This window comes from Hyperolius riggenbachi, chromosome 5, assembly GCF_040937935.1.
Source record: "Hyperolius riggenbachi isolate aHypRig1 chromosome 5, aHypRig1.pri, whole genome shotgun sequence".
Classification (NCBI taxonomy): domain Eukaryota; kingdom Metazoa; phylum Chordata; class Amphibia; order Anura; family Hyperoliidae; genus Hyperolius; species Hyperolius riggenbachi.
The window spans coordinates 44,255,144-44,278,766 of NC_090650.1; the positions used below are offsets into that span (position 1 = coordinate 44,255,144).

Below are 23,623 nucleotides of genomic sequence, written 5' to 3' on the forward strand. Positions count from 1 at the left end.
TCTCACTTTTCGGCAATTATAGTTTTAAAATAATACATGCCTCCATAATTAAAACCCACGTATTGTATATGCCCATATGTCCCGTTTATTACACCATTTAAATTATGTCCCTATCACAATGTATGGCGACAATATTTTATTTGGAAATAAAAGTGCATTTTTTCCGTTTTGCATTCATCACTATTTACAAGCTTATAATAAAAAAAAAAAAGAAATATTTCATCTTTACATAGATATTTAAAAAGTTTAGACCCTTAGGTAAATATTTGTGTTTTTTTTTTTTTTTAATTGTAATGTTTTTTTTTTTTTTTAATTAAACATTTTATGTGGGTATTTTTGGGAGGGTGGGATTGAAATTGTATTTTTTTTGTAAATATATGTGTATTTTTATTTTTATTTAACATTTAGATGTAGTTTACTTTTTGGCCACAAGATGGCAGCCATGAGTTGTTTACAGTGACGTCACTCTAAGCGTACCAAGTACGCTTAGAGCGACATAGGAGGCAGAAGAAGCGTAGCTTCCGAGAGAAGCTGTCGCTTTTTCTGCGGGGGAGAGGAATCAGTGATCGGGCACCGTTGCCCGATTCACTGATTCACTGGCTAACAAACCGCCGGCCGATCGCGCGCGTGCACGCGCGCGATCGGCCGCGTGGACGCGCAGGAGCGCACATGGCTTCCTGGACGTGAGTTTCACGTCCAGGAATGTGAAATAGTTAACATCGCTTTAACCCAAATGCCAGCACAGGAAAAGTGCAGCATGAACTGCATTTGCGTTTTGGTAAGGGTCCTTTTATAATCAGTTACTCCCGGTTATATCTGAAAGAAAACTGATTTTCAAAGTATTGACCATGTCTTTCTATGGCCTCTTTTACACTTAACGCGTTTTAACGGAAATCTTCCCAATGCACTGCTATGGAAAAAATGCGTACCAACGCGCACTAACGCACACTAACGCATACCAACTGATTAAGTGTAAACAGGGCCTAAGTGGAAAGGGGTCCTAAACCTCGCTTTTTAGGAGACTTAACAAGTGTTGCATGTGATGGAATGCGGTGCCTGGGTTTGTATGTAGTCCCAAAACTTTTTTGGCACAACCTCAGGAAATAAATTCCTTTATCGGTAGGATGGGTGTCCCGATAAGTGGACTGCTGCTTGGCCTGCTTGAACGACTATTGGGCCTGTGCACACTGGCTGTGTTGCACTGCGTTTTTATAATCGCATGCGATTTTTCAGTTGCAAAGCTTTTTTGTTCAAAAAATAATGAGGATCGTCATGAACTGTATGTACACAGTGGTGCCATGTAATTTTATAAAATCGCAGTGACTGCAGTGCTTTTTGAGCACTGTGTTTGAAAAATGGCATATACAAATTTGAGGTAAAATCCCAGGAGACCTTGCAACTTTCTGTTGAAGGACTTGCCAATCACCAATCACAATAAAAACGCAAACCCATTGAAAAACGCAAGAAAAAGTGAAAACGCATCGCAAAAAGGCAAGCATGTGATTATAAAGTTGCATCATAGGCCATTCTAAAATCACATTGCATTTGCGTTTGGCGATTTTCAGTGTTAGGCCCGGTTCACATTAGCGGTCGCCGTCCGGAATCGCCGTGCCGGAGCCGGACCGCATGCAGAACGGACGGAACGGACGCACGGCATAGCAATGAAAGCCTATGCGTCCGTTCACATGCGTCCGTTTCGTCCGGACCGGTTCCGGACTCCGGCATAAGACCCAACATGCGCTATTTTTTGGTCCGGCTCCTCCGGCAGCCGTATCCGGAGCGGAGCCGGACTGCACCATCCGGCCAATACAAACCAATGAGAACCGGAGAGCGCACAACACACTGGCTAAAAATCCGGATGTTCTACCCCACTTCCTATGCGTATTGTAAGTGGGATTTTGGATGGGGACACATGGGCAAGCATTTTGGAGTGGAGCAGCAGTGACTTTAAACGTGCTGGAGATGTTGGCAGTATGTTGGAGGTGGAGGTGAGTGCTAAACAGCGGAGGGCCTGATTCTGCAGGTCCACCTTCTGCTGACCTCCCAGACCCCAACATTTTTATTTTATTTCTACTATCTTTTGCCAAACGGATCCGGATCGCATCCTGATGAACACCTGATGCAAACTGACCGGATCCGGATCAGAACCGTACGGTTCCGATCCGGATCCGGTCCGAATCCGGTCAGGCATCCAGTCCGTTTGGCAGAGAACCGCAAGTGTGAACCGGGCCTTACAGAGATAGAATTTAGATACTCACCTCAGTAGTGAGAATCCCAGCCACTGTTCCAGTGCCGTACCATCCTTATCTGCTGGCCATGCTCCCCGCAGTATATACAAGTGTTTCTGAACTGGGCATGTATGAATAAGGTACGCACATGCCCAGTAGAACAAAGCACTAGTGCACATAGGAAAAAATCTGCACACTTCATTCTACGCGGCATGTGTGGATCTCAGGTCTGTTTTCTACTACATGTGATTTGCTGCATTGTGTAATCCGATTCAGATCGCAATCAGAATGCAAGGACATCAGCTAAAAATGAAAACCACAGGTATCCTTTTATACTAGTGCAAAACGATTGTGATACAATTTTGACTAATTGCTAACATCGTGGGTGCTGCATTTCTTCTGTATTTCTAACATCTAGTAAAAATTTGCACAACACAATTGCAAAACAATTGCATTGTTTTGCAGTGTAAAACAGCCCTTAATCGCGCATGCCCAGTTAAAATGTGCTTGCGCAGGACAGGAGTGCAGCCTATGAGAAACCTATCGGACAAGCTGTTGTTGAATATGTTTAGAGCACCCATGTCAAACTCCGGTCCGCAGAGCCATGAAATTTGTCCCTCAAGCAGTTTCCTCATTTTGCATTATGTTTGGCCCACACTAGACCACCAGGGAATCTATATTGGAGGTGAAGCACTAAACACTAAGGAACTGTATAGGGGAGGGTGGGGGCCTCTAGACACCAGGAAACTGTACAGAGGAGAATGGGGGCCTTTAGACACCAGGAAACTGTATAGGGGATTGTGGGGGCCTCTAGACACCAGGGAACTGTATAGGGGAGGATGGGGGCCTCTAGACACTATGGAACTATATAGGGGAGGGTGGGGGCCTCTAGACACCAGGGAACTGTAAAGGAACGGGTGGGGGCCTCTAGACACCAGGGAACTGTATAGGAGAGGGTGGGGGCCTCTAGACACCAGGGAACTGTATGGGGAGGGTGGGGGCCTCTAGACACCAGGGAACTGTATAGGGGAGGGTGGGGGCCTCTAGACACTAGGGAACTGTATAGGGGAGGGTTGGGGCCTCTAGACACCAGGGAACTGTATAGGGGAGGGTGGGGGCCTCTAGACACTAGGGAACTGTATAGGGGAGGGTGGGGGCCTCTAGACACCAGGGAACTGTATGGGTAGACTGTATGGGGAGGGAGGACCACTACACACCAGGTAATTGTATAGAAGTTGAAGGGGGGCCATAAGACAACAGGGAACTTTATGAGGGAGGAAGGTGGACACTAGACATTGAGGTTGACTCGCGTCTGGGTCCCAGGGTACAATTTTGGACTAATTTGTATTTGTTTGACACCCCTGGTTCAGAGGGCCCCAGCACTGGAATGAAGGGCTGCGAGGCCTGGGACCCACTTGCAGCGCTTTTGCAGCTCTTGCCATTTGCCGGCGATCGAAAAGTGCTACAAAAGTGGAACCTTTTGGGGGTGGTGCCACTTGCAGCATTGCAACTGCGTAGCGATTGCACATTGCTGCATGCAAAATTTTGGGAGCGGTCAAAATCCTGGACTTCTGCGATTTCTGAAATGGCAAGCGTTTGTAATCTAACGCATATTGCCACCTGTGGGTCCCATGCCTAAGAGGCCACTACTGAGGTAAGGATCACATTCGTAGCTTTATTTTTTCGCTTCAGGTGTGATTTGGGGGTATTGAGGGAACCATCGGAGGTTTGGGAGGCAGGAAGGATTCATTTCAACTAGATTCCTGGAATCAATTTTAAAATGAATATTTAGAATGTTGCAGGAGCTTATTTGCCAGAAGTGAAGTGTGAGGTAAACACTGAGGGATGGTTATGATTAGGACAGTGTGACTGCTGGGGAATAGAAAGCAGAGATAGAAGCTTCGTATAGGAATCTGAGTGAGTGCATACGCAGCATTCCACACACTGATGGCACGTCGCCTTCACATGTGGCTTTCCTGCAATCTGAGGAATCCCTTTTTTTCCTGTTCTACTCAGCCAGAACTTTCCTTTCATACGATTTCTCACTCTGATTGTGTTCCTCGTGCAGCAAGGCTCCAATGTGACGTGGCTTTTTTGACATCCATGTCTCTTGTGACTATAAAGTCCAATCAGATTGTCCAATCAGCAACTGGTATTGTTTTTTTTTTTTTTAAACAAAAGATGTTTTTTTGAACAGAATTTTGCATTTTACAAGGCATATATATATGTACATAGATCTTAAAAATACATGCATGGCTGTATTACAGGTATAGGGTGAATAATACATGAAGAAATTGCAATTGACTGTATGTAAGAGAGCAGTGGGAGATATAATCTTTATAAGGGATAACAAACAAACCGGGTTTGCAAATAAAAGTCAACAAGTATTTAAGAGTAAACAGAGATTTAACCCGTGTCCCTGATTACAAGCCTTAGAATCGAGAGTACATGCATTACCGATTCTTCCACCTATCCCAAACCAGGTGGAATTTCTTGCTTGACCCTCTGTGAAAATACACAAGCTTTTTGTATGGAATGGCGTTGTTTACTCTTTTGACCCAGTTTTCGAAAGAGGGTGCTATTGGGGATAACCATCTGAGTGCCACTTCCTGTCTAGCCATGAAGAGGACTTCAGATAAAAAGGTTTTTAGCGAGTTATCAAGGGCCTCATCTTGTATTACACCAAGGAGACAGAGAATAGGGTCAGAGTTCAAGGGGCAGCCCATCTTATCATGTAGAAACTTAGTAATTTGAGCCCAGAAGGGCAGAATGGATGGGTATTCCCAAATCAAGTGGAAAAAGGTAGGTGAGGTGGCTTGGCATTTGGGACATAGGTCAGATTGTTGTGGGTTGTATTTAGTTATTTGCTTGGGAATCAAGTAGGTTTGATGTAGTATATAAATTTGCGAAGTGCGTTCACGGATACAAGGAGAGACCCTTTTAGGAACAGAGAGTGCCTCATCCCAGTCATCGTCTTGAATGTCTAAACCACAAGCTTCCCATTTATTCCGTGAGGGTGTAGTAAGATCCTCTGCGCCGTATTCTAGGAGTGTCTTATATATTTCACCAACCATGTGTCTGATGGGCCCATTTTTAATCATCTCTATAATAGGGGAGTTGTATATCTGAACTGGGGTTGTGCGGAATTGTTTCTGGAAGGCGTGCCTAATTTGCCAATATCTGAATTCTTGATTTAGGGGGATGGAATAGGCAGCTGCAATAGCGGAGAAAGGAAGGATCTGTCCTTTTGAGGCAATATGCCCAAGGAAAATCACTCCCTTGTTTATCCAAAAGGAGGGGTCAGGAACTGATCTAAATTCTAGCAAGTGAGGGTTGTTCCAGAGGGGGGTATGATAACCAGTGCCTTTGTCACTATATATTTTATTAACACATTTCCATACTTGTGCGGCCTGTAACAGAATAGTATTGTGTTTTTTCTCGCTAGGAATAAAACACTTGAGAGTATCTAAAGCTGGGCTTTCAATTGTAGGATCAGATGGATAACCCAGGGACTCAACGTTTGTGGAGGGAGGGACCAGGAACCAGGCTGAGATGTGCTGTAGTTGTGCCGCCAAATAATATTTCTGGAACACGGGGAAAGCAATACCACCTAAGTTGGTTGGGTTTTGTAGAAGTGAGTGTTTCAGCTTAGCCCTGCCTTTACCCCAGAGAAAGCTTAGAAGTGCTGACTTCAGTTTAATAAAAAAGGCGCATGGAATATATATCGGGGGAATGGTGAATGATGTATAAAATTTTGGGGAGGAGTATCATTTTAATTAGACTATTCCTGCCGATTATCGTTAGGGGTAGCTTTGCCCAAGCATTGCACCGTGAGTGTGCTAAAGAGAGTAGGGGATATACTTCCTGTATTAAGTATTGAGAGGGATCGACCTGTATCAGGACTTCAAGATATTTGAAGGCATTGACAATTTCTAGCGGAGGGGGATTATCAACTGAGGTAGTAGGCAGGGGGTCTAAAGGGAGAAGAACTGACTTGGATCGGTTTACTTGCAGTCCAGAATAGAAGCCGGATTCTTCTATAATTTCAAGGGCACGAGACAGGGATGGGCCAGAACCTGCAAGATATAAGATCGTGTCGTCTGCATAGAGACTGATTTTATCTTCAGATGATTTCGTTTTAAATCCTATAATTTCAGGTGAGCTACGAATACGGCAGGCCAGGGGTTCTGCAACTAAGGCATATAGCAATGGAGATAGTGGGCATCCCTGTCTCGTGCCCCTACCCAAAGGAAAGGAGGGAGAAATCCATGAGTTGGTACTAACCCTGGCCGTAGGCTGGGAGTATAATATGCGTACCCATCTTTGAAAGTTTTCTCCTATACCGAAATTGGAAAGGACTGCGTATAAGAAGGGCCATTCAACCGTATCAAAGGCCTTAGCCATGTCCAGTGATGCAATAGCACGGGATCCACAGTTTAAATGAGGGGCCTGGATATTAGTAAATAGCCTCCTGATATTTATTGCCGTGTTTTTCCCAGGCATAAATCCTGTCTGGTCTGAATGAATTAGGGTTAGAATGACTTCATTTAGACGCATTGCCAGGACTTTAGCCAGAATTTTGATGTCGGTGGGTAGAAGGGAGATTGGTCTGTAAGAGTCACAGAGTAACGGGTCCTTTCCAGGTTTGGGGATGCAACTGGTATTGTTTAAAAAAAAAAAAAATATGGCCGCCTCCATATACCTCTCCCTTTAGGTTCCCTTTAAAGGACAACTAAAGCGAGAGGGATATGGAGGCTGCCATATTTATTTCCTGTTGAGCAATACCAGTTGCCTGCTGTACTGCTGATCCTCTGCCTTTAATACTTTCAGCCATAGACCCTGAACAAGCATGCAGCAGATCAGGTGGTTCTGATATTATTGTCAAATCTGACAAGATTAGCTGCATGCTGGTTTCGGGTGTGATTCAGGCACTACTGCAGCCAAATAGATCAGCAGGACAGCCAGGCAACTGGTATCATTTAAATGGAAATAAATATGGCAGCCTCCATATATTCTTCACTTCAGTTGTGATTCAAGGTGGACATACACTGCTGGTCTGTTTTTTTATGGATATCCAGCCAATTCGATCACATTCAAACTTGTTGATCCTAATGATGATTTTTTTAATAAATATGATCACAACCGGTTTCATTAATGGGAATAGTTTGGATCCATCAATGATGAGGGCCGATGAAATGCAAGTAGAGCAGAGTAGGCTTGTTATGCAGGCTTGCGTATGCGTATAAGATGCTGAACCATCCAGAGGGTGGGCAGTCTTCAGAGGCTGCCAGCGGGACACCAGAGAAGAGCGGTAGCGCGGGACACATGTGACTTGAAGGGGGGGGGGGTCTTTTAAAGTGAACCAGAGGCGAAGAGCACCCTCATGTATTTTACAATATACAGTATATCAGTGGGAACATTAGAGAAAACACCTACCCTGCTTTCTGTTTCACCCTTCACTGCTCAGCCTGCTTCTTATCAGCCCTGATAAAATCCTGACAGAGCAATAAGTCTGACTTTGCTCAGGAATCATTATAGCTTAGTCATTATAGCAGAGCCACAAGGGGCAGGCTTGGGCTTGAGAAGACATCAGAGAAGGCAGGCTCAGCTATAATGATTCCTGAGCAAAGCCAGACTGAATGCTCAGTCTGGGATTTTATCAGGTGCTTTGTCTCTGGTTCGCCAGTTCACTCGAGTGTTGAACCAGCGTTAATTGCTGCACAATAAATGCTGTCCATTCAAATAAATGGACAGTGATTTTCAAACTTTAGTACCTGTTTTTCCGGTCGATTGTGCATACCCCGCTCGATCCTGTTGTCTCCCGTCGCTTTGTTTCATCTAAGCACAAACTATGGGAACCGATGCCACGCCCTTCTCTGCTCTTTTGCAGACACGGGTTTAGCATCGGCTAAACGTGACGTGCCAGAGCACCCTACAATTAATGGGGCCCCCAGCTAAACTTTTGATGCCCCCCAATGTACACACCCCTTCCCTTGCCTCTCTTAGTGCCCTTCACGCCTGGGGGCCCATCTCACAAGGGTCATCAAACAAGTGAGGCCATCAGGCTCTTCACACCCATAACAAGAGCATAGCTCCCAACTGCCCCTCTTTGGGAGCCCTGTCCCTCTGTCCCTCCTTCCTCCTCATTTGTCCCTCTTTCAGGACTTTGTCCCTCTTGCTATGTAAATATACATATTTCTCTACTAAAAAATGTATTTAATTGACTCTAAACTTTATTCCCATCCTTTAAATTGATATATTACTAATTTTTAAATGTTAATATGAAGGAAAATGAACCAGGATAGAAAGGACCAGTGTTGAATTATAAAACAACATATTTTTCTTATGAAATCTTTATGGTATGCGTGACTTAGGGGTGTGGTGGGGGCGTGATCAGGGTTGTGGCAGGGGGGTGGCTTAAGTGTCCCTCTTTCTCATCTCAAAAAGTTGGACGGTATGCAAGAGGGGACAGTGCCTCTTTGGGAACCAAATCCCTCTATCCCCCTTTCTTCCTTATTTGTTCCGCTTTCAAGATTGATGTACAGATTAGTACAATACAATATAATAACATTTGTAAAGCGCTTTTCTCCCATAGGACTCAAAGCGCATAGTTGTGTCTCAGATCAATACAGAGTTGCAGGCTGGGTTGTGTTACAGAGCAGATAGTCAGATGTTCATGAATGCCAGACTGAAGAGGTAGGTTTTCAGTTTAGACTTAAATGCTTCCAGGGATGGAGCTGTCCTGATTGGGTATGGCAGGGAGTTCCAAAGTGTAGGGGCAGCATGACAAAAGGCTCTGTCTCCAAACGTTTTGAGGTGGACTCTGAGGATGACCAAGGTGTTTAGTGCTTTACAGTGCTTCTTATTAGCGGTTTGTACGTTTTTTTTTTTAAATAAAACTTTATTATACTTACCTGGCATCTGACTTCTGTCCATAGTCCCGCCCCCCTAAAGGAAGAGGTCATAGGTGCTTTTCTATGACCAATCAGAGAAGCGCCTGTGACCTCTTCCTTTAGGGGGGGGGGGGGCTACGAACGGAAGCAGGAAATCCAGACACCAGGGGCTATATGCAATTCACTTTTTCACCTGAGTTTTCTCCTAGGAGATCATTTTTCATCTTTGATTTAAAATAACTTGCCAGTATTTTTTAACTAAAAAACTACCAAAAAGTAGGTGAAAGGGTACTATCGAAAATATTTTGAGTATTTTCTTGCTCTCTGGTGGCTTGAAAGACATTTTATTGACAGGTTTAAAAATATCACCTAAGAGAAAACTCAGGAGAAAAAAATGAATTGCATGTGGGCCCTGGTGAGTATTATAAAGTTTATCAAAAATCGTAATCGCTCGGCCCCCGAAAGCTCTGCAAAGTCTCTTTGCAAAACCGATTCTGCAGTGCTTATATACTTAGCATTGAGCGTTTAAAATGCTACATGTCCTGCGATTGTGATTACCCTTAATTGCAATTGCACTAGTGAGTTTCCCATCACCCACTTTCATTGGCAAAGCGTTTTTTGGAATGGCCGGCATGGGAATGGCTCTGTATCCAGAGGGGTGAAGGGATCCTAAAATTCCTTTGCATTTATTCAGAATCCCAGATAATGTATTGATATACAGCTAGCATAAGGGGGGAAATAACAAAGTTATAGTGTTACAGTGCTTCAGTGTTTTACAGGACAACATCCTTCTGTTACGGGTAATCACGGTTTCTCTGTCATCACTTCAAGTCTTCAGGACTTTCAAGTATTCTAGAAAGTTGCTGGAGGAACCCTCCAGCCAATGAGCAACTTCCTCCGGGCCATGTGACCTCCTTCATTTACCAGAAGCCTGCATTATATCCCAAAGACTATCCCCCCTCTCTCCCAGGAACGGATGTGAAGGTCCCAGCAATGCTCCTTCCCTGGAACTGCAGCCCGGGACAGCCTGTTGCATTGCTCTGAGCCTGATTTGGGGCCGCTGGACTTACACATACATATAAATATATATAGAAGCAGCAGTATTTGTTGGGCTGGGGGTCTGAGCGTGGGAAGCTGTGCCTTCCAGCTGCAGGGAGAGGATGTTACAGCAACAGAAACTCTTTGTCATCTGATGGGAGCGCAGAGCGACTGCTAGGGCACGCCGGAGATGTACCTCTACTGTAGTGACGACTCGGATGAGGTGAGTGTAGCAGCAAACTTGTCAAACTGTCCCTGATTTGTGGACGAGGTGCTGAGATCTGCTTTATTCCTCGACACGGTCAGACTTCTAGGGAAATAGCGACTGTATATTCTGAGGATTAGTTCATTCAGCAGTGATGTTATGCAATAGATAGTAATCCTGTATCCTTGTCCTGTCTCATAATATTCCTTGTATAGCGGAGTTAGAGCAAATGTTTAGCTACTGTATTGGCACTGTGGCGGGTGAAATACAACATTTTGAAAGTTACTCTTTGGTCCACACAGGTATGAATATAAACATTCAAGACGGGTCACCGTAACCCAGGGGTGCCCACACTTTTTCAGCTCGCGAGCTACTTTTAAATTCGATGAGGCCAGGAGATCTACTGATGTTCCAAAGGCAAACGTTCCCCCCCTCCCCCCGGAACCCCCCTGCAAAGGTAGTTAGGTATAGGTGCCTTCAGTATAGGTTAGCTAGGTATATGTGCCTTCAGTATGGGTTAGCTGGGTGCCTTCAGTATCGGTTAGCTCCCCTGGAACCCCCCTGCAAAGGTAGTTAGGTATAGGTGCCTTCAGTATAGGTTAGCTAGGTATATGTGCCTTCAGTATGGGTTAGCTGGGTGCCTTCAGTATGGGTTAGCTTCCCTGGAACCCCCCTGCAAAGGTAGTTAGGTATAGGTGCCTTCAGTATAGGTTAGCTAGGTATATGTGCCTTCAGTATAGGTTAGCTGGGTGCCTTCAGTATGGGTTAGCTGGGTGCCTTCAGTATGGGTTAGCTGGGTGCCTTCAGTATGGGTTAGCTGGGTGCCTTCAGTATGGGTTAGCTGGGTGCCTTCAGTATGGGTTAGCTTTACTGTAGGTTAGCTGGGTGCCCTTAGTGTAGGTTAGCTGGGTGCCCTTAGTGTAGGTTAGCTGGGTGCCCTTAGTGTAGGTTAGCTGGGTGCCCTTAGTGTAGGTTAGCTGGGTGCCCTTACTGTAGGTTAGCTGGGTATAGGAGCCCGGGTGCACGCAACTTACCTCCCTCCAGCTCCAGCGATGGCGTCCTGGCTTCACCCCCTCAGCCGCGGCTGCCTGGAGGGCAGATATGCAGTTCGGCGGCTGAGGTAGGCTCTGGCGGGCAGCGTGAGTGGAGGCGGAAGTGTTGTCTCCAGCGCCGCCCCCCAGCCATGACACTGCGTCACCGCCCCTGGGCTCTCAGCCACGCCTCGCGCCTCTCTTCTCCTCGCGGCCAGCAGCAGAATCTGACAGGACGCGGCCGAAAGTTGCTGGCTGCTAAATTCAATGGGACGCGGCCACGAGGCCGCGATCTACCAAACAGGCGGTCGCGATCTACCGGTAGATCACGATCGACCTATTGGGCAGCCCTGCCGTAACCACTTAAGTACAAGAAGTCTCTGGATGATGGAATAAGTGAAAGATTTTTTACTTACCTGGGGGTTCCTCCAGCCCCATAAGCATGGATGCGTCCCTCGCCATCCTCCATTCAGCGGCAATGAGCCCCGGTAACTAGCTCAGTTGCGTCAGTCCAGGTTTAATGTGCATGCGCAGGAGGTCCGCACATGTGCAGAAGACCCAGACTGGAGGCGACTGAGCTAGTTACCGATGCTCCGGTCACCAGGAGTGTATTGCACAGGCCCAGTACGGTCTGCGCCTGCGCAGTACACTCCTGGTGATGTCAGCGGGAGCGAGGACACGGCCGCGCAGGCACAGTGGTTTTTCCGACTTTAAAGTTGGAAATTCTGAAGCCCCAGGTAAGTTCAACTCGTTTTCCCCCTACCCCCTACAGTACTCCTTTAACTGCTTGCCGACCGCTCCACGCCGATTGGCATGAACGCGGCGGCAGCCCCAGGACCGCTCCACGCCGATTGGCATTAAGTACTAGGGGCAGAGATTGCAGGGGATCTCGCCGCATGAATGACGGAGCTCTGATCCTTTATCAGCCTCCCAGCGGCGATCGCTGTCCATTTACTCTGTACGATCTACGGCAGCGATGTACTGGGCAGCAGAGAAACGATCCGCTGTCATAGGCTGAAGCCTGGGAGGGATAAAAAAAATAGGCTTTTTATTATTAACCATAGTGAGGACCATAGTGATTAACCCCCCTAAAGACCAGGCCTTTTATTATGAAAATGGCCACTGCAGTTTTAAGGCCAAGCTGCAGGGCCGCACAACACAGCACACAAGTGATTTCCCCCTCTTCCCCCCACCTCTTCCCCCCACCAACAGAGCTCTCTGTTGGTGAGGTCTGATCACCCCCATGTTTGTTTGTTTGTTTGTTTATAAATAAACAATAGCCGCTCAGAGACTGAAGTCGGGACGGAGCTCCGCCCCTCAAGCAGGAGATGCGTGCCCAGCCTGCGTGTGATCTCCTTCAAATCCCAGCCCCAGGACTTGACACCAATTGGTGTTAGGCGGTCCCTGGGGCTGCCGCCGCGACCACGCCCGTTGGCGTGGGGTGGTCGTTAAGAAGTCGAACTGTTCACGTGCTCAATGGACTCGATTCATTAAAGCGTAATATTTCAGTTATCACGTGTCAAGGCTTTGCACGTGCAAAGGCGCGTGTAAAGCATTGAGTGCGTAAACAGTTTCCACCGTTCGCGTGTTAAGTTTTATCGCGCGAACAGCATTATGCTTCACGCGCTAAGTGCGGAATGCCATTGAAAACTACGGTGCATCGCACGATCAGAAGATAGAGTCTGGTAATGAAATCAGCAATGGTGCTTAGATTAACATGTGAGTTAATGTAATACGGCGCGCGCAAAGTTTAACGCGCGTCGCTTTATCTACTGTATACAGTAATAATTCATGATATACATTCCGTTAGCGTGATCTGCAGTGACTTCACGTAATAATGATATGTTGCACGTGATAATGATACGTTGCACGTGATAATGATACTTAGCACGTGATAATGATACTTAGCACATGATAATGATGCGTTGCACGTGATAATGATACATTGCACGTGATAATGATACTTAGCACGTGATAATGATACTTAGCACGTGATAATGATACTTAGCACGTGATAATGATGTGTTGCACGTGATAATGATGCGTTGCACGTGATAATGATACATTGCACCTGATAATGATACGTTGCACGTGATAATGATACATTGCACGTGATGATACTTAGCACGTGATAATGATACGTTGCACATGATAATGATACGTTGCACGTGATAATGATGCGTTGCACGTGATAATGATGCGTTGCACGTGATAATGATGCGTTGCACGTGATAATGATGCGTTGCACGTGATAATGATGCGTTGCACGTGATAATGATACGTTACACGTGATAATGATACGTTGCACGTGCAAAACCTTTACACATAATAACTGAGTTATCACACTTTAGTGAATCGAGCCCCATGTCTGCTTCCATGAATCAGGAAGTAGAAACCATGCAGATTTATTTTAGGATTTGTATCAGGTATAACAAATACATGTTTTTTTCATTTAGACGTTGTTATGCTATTGTGTATCTTTTAGAGCAGAGAGGAGTTTTGACTTCAGGTCCGCTTTAAGATCTGAATTTTTAAAGCCTCTTAAGCTGAACACTCACCTTATGAAGGAAGATGGATCCCAGCGACATCCCCCGACGAATTGTTCCCCGTACCATCTTCCTGCTGGTGGGCACACATGTCACGCGACGGCACAACAACAGGCGCGGATGGGAAGTCAGGTGATCGTGGTACTATGCGCAGATCCGTTAGGGATCTTCTGTGATCCTCAGTGATGGTTATTATCGGCGTGCATTGCCAAAGGTTGTTCACGTAATTGTGCCCCTATACCCACGTTGCGAGATTGTGGAAACGGTCGCTCAAAAATTATCACCAGTCATCAGAAAAATCGTTGTAGAATTTGCATAGTGGGTACGAGCCATGAGGCACGTCGCCCTACAGAGATCAGGACACGATCCCTCAAGTGACATGGCATGGCGGAGGCTGTGCAACGCATTCTGTTTCTATGCAGGGAGGAAGATGTGAGCTGTTGGAGTGTTGGGGAACACCAGGAGTTGCGGTCTGAGGTGGTGGGGGCATTGGAGGCCGCTGTACACATGCTACAGTCTTTTCATTATCAGACCAGTTTCATCTAGCAGGTGTACACAGCTAAAGACGGAATTTTAAACAGCAGCCATGACAGTTTGATGTAAAATCTGCTTCATTCAGTTGCAAAACAAAACAGAATAAATGATGACCCTTTGAACGTTTCAGTACTCAAATGTTATCAGCATTGTTTTCTCGGACAGATAAAAATGTTTTGCCTTCTATTTACTTTTGACTGCTTTACCGTTTGACTGCCTTAATTTTCATAGATAACATAACTAGTTTGTTTAGCACTCACTATACAGGAATATGCTGCCTCTTTGCTACTTTCATGCAACGGCTGGGTTCTTGCTAGTGCTTGGCAGGAATGAAAGAGAGGCGACCGCCCACACTGAGCCACATCTGAGAGTGGCCATGGCAAACACGGCTGATCTGCCCGATAAACCTGTAGTTCAGCCTCCTGTGTGAAAGGCACTTAATGCGAATATTCTGCTTCTCCGGTCATCTCCAAACTCCAGATTGGTTAGGTAGCTAGCTGACTAGGGGGAAAAGTGTAAAGCTTTCCTCTGTTAACAAATCTAAAAATAACATATCCAGTGTTCTCCCCAGAATTTTTCTCCAGCCAGGTAGCATGAAAATGTTTTGTTTTTTTAGAAGGTATGAATATGTTCCTGTTCAGTGCTCCATCCAACAACTTATCACACAATTCTCCTTTGATATTTAACCGCCTTAGCTCAGCTCGTCCATCACCGCCAGAGGGTGCCGCTCAGGCCCTGCTGGGCCGATTTTGATGAAATAAAAAGCAGCACACGCAGCCGGCACTTTGCCAGCCGCGTGTGCTGCCTGATCGCCGCCGCTCTGCGGCGATCCGCCGCGAGCAGCGGCAAAAGAGGGTCCCCCCAGCCGCCCGAGCCCTGCGCAGCCGGAACAAATAGTTCCGGCCAGTGCTAAGGGCTGGATCGAAGGCGGCTGACGTCAGGACGTCGGCTGACGTCCATGACGTCACTCCGCTCGTCGCCAAAGCGACGAGGAAAGCCAAACAAGGAAGGCTGCTCATTGCAGCCTTCCTTGTTACTTCTGCTTGCCGGGGGCGATCAGAAGAACGCCTCCGGAGCGCCCTCTAGTGGGCTTTCATGCAGCCAACTTTCAGTTTCAGTTTAAATAAAAAAAAAAACCCTCCCGCAGCCGCCCTGGCGATCTCAATAGAACACCAGGGTGGTTAAAGAAAACCTTCATAGAAAATAAACTTACAGCATGAGATAGTGGCCATATGCAATTTCCTTTTTCTCTTAGTTTTCCCCTAGGTGATATTTTCAAATTTGTCAATAAAATGTCTTTTAAACCCCCAGCAAGCAAAATAATACACAAAATAATTTTGATATTACCTTTTCACTTACTTTTTGGTACTTTTTCAATGGCAAAGTGCTGGAAAATTATAGAAGATGAAAAATTATCTCCTAGGAGAAAACAGGTGAAAAAGTGGATTGCATATGGGCCAATGAATTTTATGTGTAGTGCAGCTATGAAATAGCATATTAGTAGAAAAGAAAAAAGTCCCATATTATTTTCCAGTGCAAAAAGAGTTAAGAACCTTCAGTTATCTATGCAAAAGAGCTTCTCTGAGCTCTTCCACCCAACTTGTGTTGGAGTCAGGCCCAGTGCACACCAAAAACCTCTAGTAGATCCGCAAAACGCTAGAGGTTTTTGAAGCAGATTTTCAGAGCGATTCTAGGCATGTTTAGAGCGGTTTTCTAAACATGCCTAGTGTTTTTGGGAGCGTTTTGTGTAGCAGATTTCATGTATCGTTACAGTAAAGCTGTTACTGAACAGCTACTGTAATAAAAATGCCTGGAGAACCGCTCTGATCTAGCGTTTTTCAGAGCGGTTTGAGCTTTTCCTATACTCTACATTGAGGCAGAAACGCATCTGCAAACCGCAAAAATGCTGCAGAAGCCACATTTGCTAAAAACCTCAAACCGCTGGTGTGCACCATCCCATTGAGATACATTAGCCAAGCGTTTTCACAGGCGGCAGCGTTTTTGAAAACGCCACCAAAAATGCTTGGTGTGCACCAGCCCACAGTCCTGTTTTCTGAAGCACTCAAACAGCCAAGAAACAGTGAGAGACAGCTTGAGATAAGGTTTTAGGCCTAGTGCACACCGAGCGGTTTTTGGAGTGATCCGCCGGCCGCATCCGCCTGGAAAAACGCTTGGCTAATGTATTGCAATGGGATGGTGCACACCGGCGGTTTGAGGTTTTTGCCAAGCCGCAAACGCGCCTCCTGCTGCGCGTTTGCGGATTTCGGAAGCGTTTCGTCCTCAATGTAAAGTATAGGAAAAGCGCAAACCGCTCTGAAAAACGCTACTTCAGAGCGGTTTTCCAGGCATTTTTGTTACAGAAGCTGTTCAGTAACAGCTTTTACTGTAACAATATGTGTAATCTGCTACACAAAAACGCACCCAAAACCGCTAGGTATGTTTAGAAAACCTCTCTAAACATACCTAGAATCGCTCTGAAATCAGCTCCCAAAACCGCTAGCATATTGCGGATCTGCTAGCGGTTTTGGTGTGCACTGGGCCTGACTGCAGGAAAGTTCAAAGGGTCATTATTTCTGCTTCGTTCTATAGCTTAAAAGACAGAGTTTGCTTTCTAAACTGCTATGACAGAATAATGCAATGTTATAAGAAAAAAGCTGTATAACTGAAAATAAATATATGAGACTCTTTTCTTTGCAACTACTGTTCTATTCATTATTTGTACTACACATATGATCATATGTATTTGTCGCTTTAGGTTTGCTTTAAAAAAAAAAAAAATCCATCTGCCAATAGGAAGTTATGTGGACTGATTTTAGTTGAGTCTGGTCTTCAGCTTCAGCCCTGTTATATATAAGGAATCCTCCCATTTATCAGTGGTGAGGGTGGCAGCGCAGGCCTGCTCTCAGATGGTGTGCCTGATAATGTTGTCTGTGCTAAGAAGGAAATGGATCAATAAGATTTGAGTTCCTGTTACTGACTGACTGACTGACACGTTAGCTTTCACCAGCAATGTGCTATCCCCACAGACCTGTATCCTGTGCAAGGCTTGTCTTCATTCTCAGCTATGTTATCATGTATACATTACAGCCTGACCATCGCTTAAAGAGACACTGAAGCGAGACTAAATCTCGCTTCAGCTCTCATATATAGCAGGGGCACGTGTGCCCCTGCTAAAACGCCGCTATCCCGCGGCTGCACGAGGGTCCTTTCACCCCCAACCCACCCCCCGCAAGAGTTGGTCGCAAAGTTGGTCGTAGAATTTGTCTTGCTGGAGGCAGGGCTAACGGCTGCAGCCCTGCCTCCAGTCGCGTCTATCAGACGCGCATCGCTGCCTCTCCCAGTGAAGGAAGACTGAGAGGGGCGGGGGAGAGGCGGAGATACGCGCTGACAGACGCGCGTGGGGCAGGGCTGCGGCGGTTAGCCCTGCCCCAACCAGGAAGCGCACCCCTGCATTACGGAGGGGATTTGGGGGGACAGGGACCCCCGTTAAGCCGCGGGATAGCGGCGTTTTAGCAGGGGCACAAGTGCCCCTGCTATATATGAGGTCTGAAGCGAGATCTATTCTCACTTCAGACTCTCTTTAAAGGACCAGTATCGCGAAAATCTTAAAATTTTAAATATTTATTTATTTGTTGTATTTATAAAGCGCCAACATATTACGCAGCGCTGGACGTTAGTTTAGGTTACAGACAATATTTAGGGGTGACATACAGCAATATGACAATACAGGAATACAAGAAAACCAGATCACACAGCACAGTATGAGTACCAGGTAATGCTTAGTCAGTCACTGGATGGAGCATGGAGATTAGGCAAGTTAGGTTCACTGAGATGCATAGCATGGGTGCACAGTAATGGAGGTGCATTATCAAGTAGGACACAAAAGGAGTGAGGACCCTGCCAAAAGGCTTACAATCTAGAGGGAGAGGTAAGGACACGAAAGGTAAGAGACCAGAGTTCAGCTGCGGGTTTAGAGCACTAGTGAGGGTGGTGTAGGCCAGAGTGAAAAGGGGAGTTTTGAGGGCCTTCTTGAAGATGTTAAAGGAGAGCCCCCTCCTTCCCTAATGGGTAAACACATACAAATAAGAAGTAAGTAAGAAGTTTCTCCCAGAGTAAAATGAGTCATAAATTACTTTTCTCCTATGTTGCTGTCACTAGCAGTAGGTAGTAGAAATCTGACGTTACCAACTTTGGGCTAGTCCATCTCTCAGACGGCAGAGAGATTTCAGTTACCTGTCCGGATGACTTCTTCATCCACCGCACCCCTACTGCGACAGGAAAGCCCGGGGCAGGATGATCACACCGCACTACTGCCCCATACATATTACCCTGCGGCAGAGTGTGTAAACAGAGCAACATGCATACCGCTGCCCCCTGAACGTTGACATGTTTCCTGCTCGACAGGAAGTAAGCCACTGTATTTCCCTGATCGACGCATGCACGCCGCACCGCCATGGACTCCTATGCAAATACCAGCTGCACGATACCACTTATACCGCTCGGCAACGCACTGCAGAGTCTGCATCACCTGAGCTGTGCCACGAGCACTTCCGTTGCATCGTGTGGCACCGTGGGTAGTGTGGACAGTCTCATTGAGACTAATGGCTACTGCGACGGGAGAGCATACCGCCTGAGGCTGGGAACACACTAGTTACATAGTTACTTTGGTTGAAAAAAGACATATGTCCATCGAGTTCAACCAGAGAACAAAGTACAACACCAGCCTGTTCCCTCACATATCTCTGTTGATCTAGAGGAAGGCGAAAAACCCTTACAAGGCATGGTCCAATTAGCCCCAAAAGGGAAAAATTCCTTCCCGACCCCAGATGGCAATCAGATAACATCCCTGGATCAACATCATTAGGCATTCCTAGTAATGAGGCAGTGCGGGAAACGTAGGGTTTTGCTGCGCATCCATTTGTGCATTTTTAGTGTGTTTTACGTGCCATTTCTGTGCATTTGCGTTTTGCGTTTTTCTTGCGCTTTGCATGCATTTTAATGCGTTTACGGTTCGCATATATAAATCGCATATGCGTTTTGCTTGCATTTTTTTATGCATTTTATGCCAATCACTAGGAAGTCAACAGGAAGCAGAAATAAATCATCAAACTTGTTTTTTTTTTTTTATAAATGCATTAAAAACGCACTAAAACGCAATACCTCTGTGTCACCAGTGACTTTCATTATGTGCGTTTTTAATGCGTTTTTGAAAAATATGCAACAAAACCAGCGTTTTTAAAAAAAACGCACATTGCAGAACGCAAGCATATGCGTTTTTTCATGCGGCCCATTGACTTGCATTATTTATTTATTTACGTATTTCTATAGCGCCGACATATTACGCAGCGCTGTACAGAGTATATTGTCCTGCCACTAACTGTCCCTCGGAGGGGCTCACAATCTAATCCCTACCATAGTCATATGTGTATGTATGTATTGTGTAGTGCAGTGTTTCTCAACATGTTATTGGTACCCCTTTTATGTTATGTACCCTTTGTAAAACCCTGTACTCACCAAGTACTCCCTAGCATAGTAAACATTAGCACAAGTACCCCTTGACAATATATATTTAATCGTAGTACATGATACTGTAATTGGTTTAAGGCTGCTTTTACAGTAGAACGTTACAGGCGCACGTTAGTGCAGCCTGTAACGCAGCCCACTGCGCAGTAATGAAAAATCAATGGGCTGTTCACAGTGCCCACGTTGCGTTACATTGTAACGCTAGACGTCAAGAGAAAGTGCTGCATGCAGTACGGTATACACGGCTAAGCCGCGTTAGACTGCTTGCACATGCTCAGTAGTGTTGGGGAGGAGGGGAGAGCGGCCGGGCACATGGTTAATTAATATTCACTGCACTTTGTGACGTGCAGTGTTTACTTCCTGGAGCGGCCGCTTTGTGCTGCGATTGGCCGGGCGGGACCACGTGATGCCGCATGCGTCACAAAGTATGCATCACGGCATCACGGACGCCAGAGTGAGCTGCACAACGCGGCTCACTCTGACATCCACATCCAACACCACCAGGCGTTGCGTTTAGGGGCACGTTATGCGACCATAACGTCCCCTAAAACGCAACGTCCTGGTGGGAAAGTAGCCTTAAACAAATACCTAACATTTACTATTGCTTTTAATTAGCTGAAATACTTTTGCCGTTGTTTAAATAAGATTTATCATTTTCTAAAACTCTAAATTTGTTATTCTTGGTTAAGTATATCCAGCCCGAGTACCCCCTGGAACCATTATACATACTCCCTGGGGTACGCGTACCACACATTTAGAACATAGGCGTGAAGTACATGGATCATAGTCTAAGGGCCAATTTAGGGGGAAGCCAGTTCACTTATCTGTGTGTTTTTTGGGATGTGGGAGGAAACCAGAGTGCCCGGAGTAAACCCAGGCAGACACGGGGAGAACATACAAACTCCTTGCAGATGTTTACCTGGCTGGGATGTGAACCGGGTACCCAGCGCTGCAATGTGAGAGCGCTAACCACTAGGCCACCGTGCTGCATGTGTGTTTTCTGCAATTGCTAGTGTTTCTGCCTAGTGTGTTCCCTGCCTCAAGGTTCTCTTTAACTAGGCCTCTGCGGCCTTTCTAGAATCTGGTCCTGATCACAGCAAATCTATCACATGACCAAATAGATTGCTCACTTCTCTATGAGTTCTGCTACAAGCGACAGCACTGGGGACTTCAAAATGGCATGTCTGGCGAGAGCTGTAGTGCTTCCCTATCTGTGCAATGAAGTACCCATGCAGGAAGAGGGGAGTTCCTGGGATCTTACTGGGCAATGTATACTTTTTACAGTTCACACAATGAGTAGTGAAATAAGTTTTTTCACTAAAATAATGAACACATGAAATAATGCATTTATTTCCTAGGATGCATGACTGCTTAACCACTTGAGTACCAGCAGTCTCTGGCCTCTTAAAGGAGAGGGATATGGAGGCTGCCATATTTATTTCCATTTAAACAATACCAGTTGCCTGGCAGTCCTGCTGATTGCCTCTGTTACTTTTAGCTGTAGACCCTGAACGAGCATGCAGCAGATCAGGTGTTTCTGACATTAAGGTCAGATCTGACAAGATTAGCTGCATGCGTGTTTCTGGTGTTTTTCAGGCACTACTGCAGCCGAATAGACCAGCAGGACTGCCAGGCAACTGGCATTGTTTAAAAGGAAGTTAATATGGCAGCCTCCAGATCCATCTCACTACAGTTGTCCTTTAAGGACCAGAGACTGCTGGTACAAAAACCGGGCTTACCGACGTCACGCTGCGCTGACCCATCGCTATTCCCAATCAGACTGCTCTCCCAACTGCTGCAGCTCACCAGCAATCACTACATACAGCAGACTAAGTTTTCTCAAGATTTTGCTAAATTATGTTTACAGTAAACAGACCCCCCCCCCTCCCTTTAATGCTCTCAGAGGGCTGGGAATTATGATCACGGCCTCACATGCTTGCGAAGTTCCACTGACATTTGAGTAGGTACAGGCCCCACTAAAGAATTCCACGTGTACAGTACAGGCACTGTGTACATTCACAGCAACATACATGAACGTTCAGTGGAATGTATCAAAGTAAGAAACTGTGATTTTTGGGTTTATGAGAACTAAAGGACACTCAAAGTGACAGGGATATGGAAGCTACCATATGTATTTTCTTTTAAATAAAACAAAGTTGCCTGGCAGCCCTGCTGATCTAAACATAGGAGCTTACAACGTACATACAAACAGCATAAGGTCCGGATAACACCAGGCGCCTGGTGATATCCGGACCCTATGTTGTTGTATGCTCCTATGTTTATTGCCTGAGGAAGCAGGTTCATACCTGTGAAACGCGTTGCGACCCCTTTGGAGTATGCCAATAAAATGTATTTATTTGAACGGACAGTTTGTAGTGTCTGCTTACAGGAGGTAAGTCCACCGCTGCCTCCCAAGCACTTTTAAACTTTTTATTGCCTGGTGTTATCCTGCTGGCGCCTCTGTTTTTTCTACTAAAAAATGTGTTTAATTGACTCTAAACTTTATTCCCATCCTTTAAATTGATACAGTGTATTACTCATTTTAAAATGTTAATATGAAGGAAAATGAACCAGGATAGAAAGGACCAGTGTGGTTTGAATTATAAAACAACATATTTTTCTTATGAAATCTTTATGGTATGCGTGACTAGGGTTGTGATGGGGGTGTGGCAGATGTGTGACTTACAGAGAAACCCCGACCAAGAATTGAACTTTGTCCTGATTAGTAGCTGATACCCCTTTTACATGAGAAATCTATTCCTTTTCACAAACAAACCATCAGGGGGCGCTGCATGACTGATATTGTGGTGAAACGCCTCCCACAAGAAACTCTGAGGACCGAGGTACTCCTGGCAGTTTCCTGTCTGTGAACCTTGTTGCATTGTGAGAAATAGCTGTTTACAGCTGTTTCCAACTGCCAAAAAAGCATGCAGCAGCTACATCACCTGCCAACAGTAAAAATGTCACCATGTAATAAATGTCAGAATGTAAATCAGGGATTTAAAAGATTTTACAATGGGCAAACACTAACTAAATTATTTATACATAATTATTTTAAAAATTAAGCACGTTTTATTATATTATTTTCACTGGAGTTCCTCTTTAAGTGTCCCTCTTTCTCATCTCAAAAAGTTGGGAGGTATGTTTAAAAGCAAATTAATATGGCAGCCTCCATGCTCCTCTCACTTCCTTAGGTTGTACAAAATCTCTAATCCTATCTGGCCTGAACATTCATATGTTTTCTATTGAGAGGGAAGACTGGTGTTAGCTGACTGAAGGCGGGCCCTTCCATTGGCCTGGATGACTGAAATGTTTTTAGTTTGTTTTGTTTATCTGAAGTGTTGTTAATTGCAGTGCTTGTAAAAGTTTTATATTGTGTTTTGGTGGTGCCCGTATTAGTCAAATCTAAAGGATGAGATGCAATAAAGTGTACCTGTATTGTGGACACAATAGCCAATCACCCATGTGATTTTAAATGTCAATAGAGTCTGTGCTTGTGGTATTTCTTAAAAAAAGGGTCTAATTTATCTATAGGTTACAGGCAGTAGTACAAAATATGGTCATGCTATAGAATTCCTATATCATCTTAGGCAATGTATGAAATGCTGCCTATTATGTTATTTGC

The 23,623-nt window shown here is 45.4% G+C and overlaps 1 protein-coding gene across 4 annotated transcripts in view; it reads left to right on the forward strand.

Annotated features, from left to right (window-relative positions):
* The window catches only part of CACNB2 (calcium voltage-gated channel auxiliary subunit beta 2), a 352,606-nt gene that overhangs the window by 210,169 nt on the left and 118,814 nt on the right, over positions 1 to 23,623 (forward strand). The window contains exon 1 of one of the 4 annotated variants that reach the window (XM_068235579.1): positions 10,106 to 10,382. The exons of the other annotated variants lie outside the window; for them this stretch is intronic. Coding sequence (XP_068091680.1) covers positions 10,350 to 10,382 — 33 coding nt within the window. The 5' untranslated portion in view covers positions 10,106 to 10,349. Of the gene's footprint in view, positions 1 to 10,105; positions 10,383 to 23,623 lie in introns of those variants that run through there. 4 annotated transcript variants of the gene reach the window in all.